Raw genomic sequence first — 9,629 nt, 5'->3', positions numbered from 1 at the left:
CATTTGATTCCAAATCCAAAATTTTTAGACCATAATATTGTTTGTTCTTTAATTATCTCTGTGATTCTGAAAATACATCTAAATACAATGTAATTAGTTATTTTATATCTCTTCTTAGACCACAGACTAAATGAACTTATTAAACCGAGTCTTTATTGAAAATGGAGAAACGTCTTTCTGTGGATTTTTACTGATAAAAAGAAATTTCCAGGGGACCCAGAGTTACTAGCCATGGTGCTTGTAGATTTAAATTTAGATGATCTTTCAAATATTATTATAATTTACCCTATTTTAATGGAAAACATTTTTTAGGAATTCTTTCATATAAGGTTCAACCAACACATCTCCAGTGATTTCATTTTCCTCTGTTTTCTATAGCAACAGTTCAGAATGTCTTCAGACATAAATCAGCTAGCACAGTTTAAGTCTATTATTAAGGCTGTAAAACTATTCTTAAGGGAGCCACTAATCCAGATTACAAACACTTTCAAACTGCTGGGTGAATTGATTTATTTTAAAATACCACTTTGTTCCACAGATGCTCAATAACCTATGACATGAATAACTGTTCTATAAAAAATTGAGAGAAGTTGAATAGTCAGCTGTGTGTGTGTGTGTCCTGTGTGCATGTGAGGTGTGGAAAAGAATGTCTCATATATTTTATCAATCTGACACCGTCTACCTTTCTGAAATATTAAATTCTTTTTATAAAGAAACATATTGGAGGATGCAAGGATATTTTATCTGGTTCAAATATAAGTTCAAAAAACATATTTTCTAATTTTTTAGAAACAGAAAATTAGTATCAATGATTATGATTTTGCTCTTTCTGTGAAAACTCTCATGAGATATATAATTATATTAAGATATTAGCAAAAAATAAGAATATAACTCCAGGCTACATGATTCCTAAAATGTCTAATTACCAATATGCATTTCTTTTAAAGTCTCAAATATCCATCAGTGTGGAAGAGTGGGAAGACACCAAAGATGCCAAAGAGCAAGGTCACCACCGAAGTAACCACCGCAACTCAACATCCAGTGACCAGTCTGACCATCCCCTGCTAAGGAGGAAGAGCATGCAGTGGGCCCGAAGACTGAGCAGAAAAGGTCCCAAACACTCCGGTAAAACAGCTGAGAAAATAACCCAGCAGCGCCTGAACCTCTACAGGAGGTCAGAAAGACAAGAGCTTGCTGAACTTGTGAAAAATAGAATGAAACACTTGGGTCTTTCTACAGTGGGATATGGTATGCTCTTTACAAGTATTGTATGATGTGGACTTGTGATTTCTTGCAGTTAGTTGTAACACATTTGGCTCTAATTTAGTAACTTAAGAATCACATTTTTGTTTCACAGGTCAGTTTGAAGGGACTAGTAACACGTCTAATCTCCTAGAGACAACTATAACAATGATATTAAAAAGAGAGCACTGAAATTTTTAAGTATTTGCTCAGGTCTCTAGACACTGTGCTGAACCCATTACAAGAACTATCTTAATTTTAATTTTCACAAAACATCTTCCATTTTAGATATAAGGAAACTAAGTCAAGTAACTTGCTAGTTAGTTTGTTACTAGCCTGACTGAGATTTTATCCAGTTCTGTCTGGCTTCAAAGTCTGTTTTACACACAAACACACACACACACACAAACCACATTTTATTTTAGGGCCTGGGATAAAATAAACTTGTGGCATCGGCAAGTAACTAAATGGACGAGCCACAGATGAACCAAAATGTTTCTATAAAATTTGTTCAGTTTGTTGTGATCCAGAAACAAAGAATCTTCAAAAGCTTTAATATGAAGCTCAAATACTGCTTGACCTCATACAGTGCAGATATGTCCCAATGATTGTTATGCTCTTATGTTGATATGTGATTGTAATATAGATACATTGCATATAGCACAGCTTAAATAAATAATGCAAAGACAATTTAAAAATATGTCATTTATCACTATAAGAATTTTATTTAAAGGAAATTTAGTCAACATATGAGAAAATCAAATAATAAATAAGGTGTTTTAGTTTGATATATATATATATATATATATATATATATATATACATATATATGTATATATATACATAACGGGTAAATCAGGAGCTAAGATGTCAGTATCATGTAGGTTTTAAGGATAACATAGAATAAATGCTGTATTTGCCCCCATCTCATCTTTATTATTAAAGTCTCAACTTGAAACACTGTACATAGGGAGAAATTTTAATCATTGAATTGGATGGAGTTTAAAAGAAGTTACCTGTGTTTCTTTGAACAAGAAAAGGAAGCATATTTACTGAGTACCTAATCTATGCCAGGAATTGTGTTAGGTGCTTTATGTATATTTTCTTATTACTCCTTATAAACACTGATTAGATGTCTGTCCCATTTTGCCCTTCAAGAAGTTGAAGTTCAGGAGGTAAAAAATCTTGCTCGAGGACATAAACTTGAAATATGTTGAAGTCAGGATTCCATAGGTACTTGAAATTCATAATTATATTTCACTTACTTAAAATGTAGTACAGACTCATTCATGACGAATAATTTTAATATAAGCACAAAAGGTCTTATACTGAGGCAAATTAAAAGAAAAAATCTTAATTTAAAAATTATATTAGGAGCTCTTTGCCAATTTAATGACATGAAGTATGATTGTACTTCTTACAGTCCTATAATTACATGTACTCTTTCTAGTTATTATACAGGTATTTTTTTCTTTTTTTTAAAGTTCTAATAAGTGATTATCTATCCAAGTTCCAGCTGTGTTTCATGAACATTATAACCCCAGGCTAGTCCTGAAGGCAGTGTGGCAAATAAGAGTTTGACTCTGAGAGACACAAGATGAATGAACTGACTGCATGGGAGAATCATCAGGGAAGCATATTATGTTATTGCTAATAAAACTTATATCAGTTACCTTGCATTTAGCCATTCTCTCTTTTTTTTTAGGTAAGTTTATTAATTTAATTCTCATGCTAATTCTTACAGGAAGGAAGAACAGATACTGTCCACCGTTTTTTCTCTTTTCTTTCCTTCTTTCTCTCTCCATCCATTCTATCCATCTATCTACCCATAGATCCATCAATCCATTCTAAGTCCTGTATTGGGACCCTCCAATAACATAGCGATTATGAAAACAGGATTTGGAATCTAATGCATCATTGGCCTCTGAACTTCTCCATTTATCCCTAACTCACAATAATTCATCCATTCAGCAGATATTATTAGGTTGCCTTCTTAGTGTCAAGCACTGTTCCAGGTACTCAGAATAGACCAATGACCTATTCAGATGAGACCTCTGCATTTATGGAATTTATATTCTAGTGTCAGCCGGTAGATTTGTTGTATTATTTAACTTCTCAAGGCCATTTTCTGATTTGTGAAATAGAAATAATAATACCTATGTTGTAGGTTTTGTTGTGAAGGACAAATGGGATAATGACTAATAATGTGCTTAGCCCAGAACTGGCACTCAGCTAATCCCACAGATCTACCATGTATCTGTCTAAGTACTGTGTGTGTCTGTGCTTTATACATAAAAAAAGTAATTTTTTTTTGCCCACCTCAAAAAACAAACAAACCAACACATTTTGCACCCTTGGGGGCAATGCTGTCTTCAAGCAGAATACATGCTATGAGACAATTATTGTTTTACATGTTTGCCTTTTTTTTTTCTTTTTTTGGGAAAAAGGAAATGTCTTACTCATTCTTTAATCTTTGTATCCCTAAACCAATTACCTGACACATAGGAACCCAGTAGCCGCATGCTGATTACATGAACAAATGGAGTGCTCACAGAAGAGAAAACAGGGTCTCAAATATAAACGATTTACTTGGGTCTCCCAACCTAGTATACACTCAAATCAGTCCTTTAACTTGTGACTTTTGACTCCATATATTTTTGTGTATCCACTGCACCACTTATTTTTCCTACATTAGTGTCAATATTTTGTAGCGCTTTAAAGATTTGAAATATTTTTAAGTGCTTTATACACAATGCATGATGATTGATTTAACCACGAGTCATAATCTGATTTTTCTTGAGTAGGTGTCACCTGATTCAAGAGAATGAATAGATTTCTTTTGACCTATTGGATATGAGACAGAAAGGAGAGAAAAGGGAGTCAAAAGATGACTTTTGAGGGCTCTAGCTGGAGCAAGTAAGTGCATGGTGGTGACATTCACTGAGCTTAGAAGAAGAGGAATACTTTGGGGTGAAGATAATACATTTAATTTGAGTGCCTGGAAGACTTCAAATGGATAATGATCCATAAGAAGCTAGATTTCTGCTGTCTGGTGCTCAAGGAGAACAAATGAGATGTGTATATAGACTTGGGAGTCATCAGCCTATAGATTTTGAGTAAGGTCATAGAAGTAGATGGAATAACCCCAGGTGAAGGACTACAAGAGAACTCTAGAAAATACATTCCTGGAATGTTAAGGGAAGAAGTATTTTCTTTATAAAACAAGAGGCTGAAGTGTCTAGAACTGAATTACCCAAAAGATGTGTCATAGTACAATAATATGCTATCAGTTGGTTACATGTTTTATTGTTACATTGATTCTTTATACTTTTCAAAGCCAGGTGTGGCCTGGGTTGGTCAGAAGCTGGTCACTTCTAGTCATAAGCAGGTTTGTCTGCTACCCCAATGTAATATAAAGTTGTATGTCCTATGTGTTTTATGATATGAAAAAAATGTTGAAATTTTGCAGTAGAGAAATGGGAGGGAATAATAGTGCAGAAAGTATAATGATATGTCATTGTTGACCTTGGTGAGGATAGTATCAGTTGGATAGCATGTGTGAAAGCCAGATTTAAGTAGCTTTAGGATGAATTAAGATCTAGATATAGTGGATTTCATATATTAGGTACCTCAAGATATTGAAAATTTAGTCTTCTGTCTTATTGCTCCATGATCTATTGTTTCCATTGCCAAAGTCATATCATGGTACAAGACGCATGTTGAAATTCCATCCAGGAGGAAGGAGGCAGAGACCAGAGAAGAAAGGGTTGTCTCCTCAATTAAAAGATATTACCAAGTAGTTGCATACACCATTTCCACTATGTCCCATTGGCAAACAAGTATGTTTCATTTTCAGTGGCCTGAATCTAATATTTAAGAAGACAAATGTCTTTTGAAAGACAACTATTATCTGACTCAGTGGATGTTTTTTAAGAAATTTCATTGTGAAGGAGAGGTGAGAATTCTGAAAGAATCTGGATGAGAAAGTGGAGAGGGAAGAGGGACTATTTTTCTTTCTTTTTTTTTTTTTTAAGGTCAGAGAGGTAAGAGCATGTTTAAATAAGATTAAGCCACCAGTGGAGAAGTTGAAAGAAAATATAGGAAAGAGATCACAGTTGGAGCCCTTGCTTAGATATTTGGAAGTGAGGAAAAGATGGCTGTTTTAAACTGCATAAACACGTAGTTATTGTGACAGGAAGGTGAGTAATATTTCACGTGATAGTAAGAGGTATAATCGTCTGTTGAGAATGATGGCAAGAGTGGAAGGGTGAGTGTTTTAAAAATAAGCCAGAATGTTTGCAGCTTCAGAGGAAAAGGTGTCCTTTCTGCGCGAGACTAACCTTTCTGTCTTATTCTTGATTAAAAAAAAAATTTTAATATAGAAAATTTCAAGCATGAATAAATGTAGAAAGAAAAGTATACTCATTTTTCTGCTTCAACAATTATCAACTCATGGCCTATTTTCTTCCATGTATATGACCACCAACTTCCTTCATGTCTCATATTAATTTCAGATAAATTTCAGACCTCATATATTTCAGTAGATACTGAAATATATAGATAGTAGATCTATCATTTAAGTATTAGTTTAAAAAATATAGCCACCTACCATTTTTACACTTAAAAATAATTTTAATATCATCGAGTGTTCACTTGTTCAAATTTCCAGTGACCTCACACATGTCATAAATTTTTTAGACTTTATTTAAATTAGGATCAATGAAGGTTTGTGCATGGAGATGGGTGACAAGTTTGTTAAATCATTTTTCATTTCCCTCAGTTTGTATTTTTCCTACTGCAATCTATTTCTTGAAGGAACTCACTCTCTGTCCTGCGGTTTCCTAGACTCTGAATTTCCACTCTAAATTGGCCCATTTTATTCCCTGCCTTTTCTTTTTTTAACCGTTTTTGTTATTATTATGAACTCCTAGATTTAAATGTATTTTATATGTTTTAATCTGTATGTTATTAGATTATTCATCATGTTGTTCTAAATTTGGTCAGTGGGAACTTCTTTAAATAGCCTCCTGTGTCCTTTTGTCATGACATCAACTGTCTGTGATCGACTTCCCTTGCTCTCTGTAGGACTAAATGCTCCCCACCTAAAATAAGCCAGCCCTCCAAGGATTCTGTCTCTTTTAGTGGGAAATGGTATTTCGAGATTATAACCAAGTTTCAGAGATGTTCATTTTTACTGTGTTTGTCACTTTTTTTGAGTTTTTCAGTAGAGAGCTAAAAGATTAGGTAGATAGATGATAGATAGATAGATAGTTAGAGGATAGATAGGTAAACTATTTCACCAGTTCATATGGATACTTACAATTAAAATGCAGGCTTTAGGGATTTTATTTAATTTTTTCTGTCCTATATCTGTACTTTCTTTTTCCTACACCTAGATTACTGCTTGTCAATAACAATAGAAATGATGGAATTATAAAAAAGTCATATTGTATTTTTCATAATATACATAAAACAGTCTCAGAATATAATATAATGCTAATATTAACACTATAATTGATAAAAATGCATTTTTATGCATTCTTTACTTTATAGACTAGCCCAATAGGGATGTTTAGTAAAACTATTCTAAGTCTTGGAAAAGTTCTTCTTGATGTGGTTATACTATCAATTGGATATAAATTTAGACTCATTTCTGTTTTCAGTGTTTAAGAATTGTTTTTTCTAAAATTTAATTTTGTTTTTTAGTTATGTAAACTATGTATACAGTCCAAAGAGAAATATTTAATACAAGTTGTATTCAAAGAAATTTAACATCTGTCCCTGTCACTGCCACACAATCTCCTTCTCCTCCGTGAGTAACCTTTTTTAACTTTATGGTTTATCCTTCCATTTTTAATTATAAATTTAAAAATATATATGGTAGCATGATATGTTCCTTTCTTTTTTTCCCACATTGCTCCTTTCACTTAACAGTACATCCTGGAGATCACTGATTTAGTAGAATATAGAAATACTTATTTCTTTTTACAGTTGCCTAATGCTCCATTGTATAAATGTATCATAGTCTATTAAGCTAGTCCTTTCTGTCTTTTCTAATTACAAAGTCTTGCAATTAATAGGCATATGCCTACATCTTTCTGTGTTTTTTCTCAGTGTGTCTTTGGGGTGGATATCTAAAAGTGAGATTACTGGATTAAAGATTAAATGTGTATATATATATATATATATATATATATATAATTTTGCTACTGGAAAAATGTTCCTCCTTAAATATGTATGATTTTGCATTTCTGCCAGAAAAGTATGAGAGACCATTTTCTCAAAACCTTGCCAACAGAATGTGTTGTTAGACTTTTGCATGTTTTGCCAATCTAATACATTTGTTAAAGTGGTATCTCAGCATGCCTTCTTATTCTGATGAGGTCAAGCATCCTTTCATGTGGTTAAGAGGCATTTTTAGTGAATTATTTATACCTAGCTAATTTTTATAGATTTATTTTTTGTTCTTAGTATTTTTAGAGGTGCTTATATATTAGGTAAATTAGAACTTTGGATATTAATGGCAGATATTTCTTTCTCAGCTTAGTCTTTTTCCTTTACTTTTATTATTTTATATTTTAATCCAATTTTTTTTAAGAAGATGTTGGGGGTAGGAGTTTATTAATTAATTATTGCTGTGTTGGGTCTTAGTTTCTGTGTGAGGGCTTTCTCTAGTTGTGGCAAGCAGGGGCCACTCTTCATCGCGGTGCACGGGCCTCTCACTATCGAGGCCTCTCTTGTTGCGGAGCACATGTTCCAGATGCGCAAGCTCAGTAGTTGTGGCTCACGGGCCTAGTTGCTCTGCGGCATGTGGGATCCTCCCAAACCAGGGCTCGAACCAGTGTCGCCCGCATTAGCAGACAGATTCTCAGCCACTGTGCCACCAGGGAAGCCCTAATCCAATTTTTAAATCATTTGCATTATTACTGATCAATTTTAAGTAATAGGAACACTTTTCTCTCTTCCAATTTAGAGAGAAATTCTATTATGTTTTTTTTTTCATTACTTATTTGGTTTCACATTTTGCATCTAAATATCCCGTCTGTTTGGAATTTATCCTGGTATATATGGTGAGCAAGGGAACACAGTTTTGTATTACCTAGGATATTTTTTCATATTTAGTTATACAATACCACTTATTAAAATGCACAGCCCATTCTATTGATTTTTAGATCCTGTTTTAGCAGATCCTAAATTTGTACTTGCTGTTGGGTCTATTTCTATACTTTCTGTCGTGTTACAATGGTCTGTCTGCCTCTTCTGACAAAAACACCTACTGTTTTAATTAGAGTCTTTGATATCTGGTAGGGCTAGGAGCACTGCACTCTTCTTTTTCAATATTTGCCTAGCTATATTTGGATGCTTCTTCTGAATTAATTTCATAATTAACTTGTTTCCTCCAGATGAAAGATTCTTTTCCCGTGCTTTTAATCGTACTTCTTCCTGGCTCCTTCAAATCCAGATTCTGTGATCTAATCCCACTCTTTCCTAATCTTTCATGTTTCTCCATTTCCTTTCTCTTAGTTCCTCTTCCAAGGAAATCAGGTCTCCTTCCCATAATCCCAACAGAAACACACACGTGCACACACACACACACACACACCTTTTAGTCTTCACTTTTTCTCTTGTGTTCTTTCTTTTATCTACTAATTACATTCCATGTCTGTGCATTATTACTTCACATTTACTCTCCACACATTTCTCCTTCTCTACCCCTTTTCTGAGAACACTGTCACATACAAAGCATTCTTATTTTCCCTGCTCTATCTATGGGAATATCCTTTCCTGGATTCTCTTTCTCTGTCCTCTTTCTGAATTTAGCTTTCAACTAAGTGTTTGCATGAAAATTACTTCAAATGATCAAACTTGTAGAACAATGCTGCTTTATAAATGATAGATTAGAAAAGTTATTTTTATACTATTTAAAGAAAAACTTAATTATATCTCAAATAATAGGAAATCATAAAGAAACACATAAAAGAATGCTTAAACTCTAAAAAGTTACGAAATTAATATTTGATAATTAAACATGCTTGCTGAAGGCAAGGATTACCTCTCACTTGTTTTTTATAGTATTCAATTCCAAAAGAAAGGTAATTCTTAAAAACCAGAGGATAACATTTTCAATATTTCCTGACATGCCTATCTCTACAGGTTAGGTTGAAATACTATAAATGCTTTTGCGTGTATTAACTAAGATAAACATATACCTATACCCCAAAAGACATTAATGAGATAACAGGTATATAATCCCTCACTTGCAATTTTAAAATCCAAAATTTCTGAAGACTGAATTTTTAAGCAGGTTTGACACTAAAACTTGTATAAATGCTGAACCTGATCCAAACTGCTTGAACTCTTTGTATCCTTTATCAGATTTATTGTGA

At 33.3% G+C, this 9,629-nt stretch overlaps 1 protein-coding gene across 9 annotated transcripts in view; it reads left to right on the top strand.

Moving 5' to 3' along the window:
- The window catches only part of KCNT2 (potassium sodium-activated channel subfamily T member 2), a 354,895-nt gene that overhangs the window by 328,581 nt on the left and 16,685 nt on the right, over positions 1–9,629 (top strand). For 7 of the 9 annotated variants that reach the window (XM_082615038.1, XM_082615036.1, XM_082615035.1 and 4 more), the window contains one exon: positions 948–1,248. In XM_082615038.1, coding sequence (XP_082471164.1) covers positions 948–1,248 — 301 coding nt within the window. Of the gene's footprint in view, positions 1–947; positions 1,249–2,752; positions 3,596–9,629 lie in introns of those variants that run through there. The other 2 variants (XM_082615041.1, XM_082615040.1) reach the window with 2 other exon arrangements.

This window comes from Mesoplodon mirus, assembly GCF_964341445.2.
Source record: "Mesoplodon mirus genome assembly, chromosome: 3".
Lineage (NCBI taxonomy): Eukaryota > Metazoa > Chordata > Mammalia > Artiodactyla > Ziphiidae > Mesoplodon > Mesoplodon mirus.
Note: the sequence above shows the minus strand (reverse complement) of the source record. Positions and strands in the feature narration are given on the sequence as shown.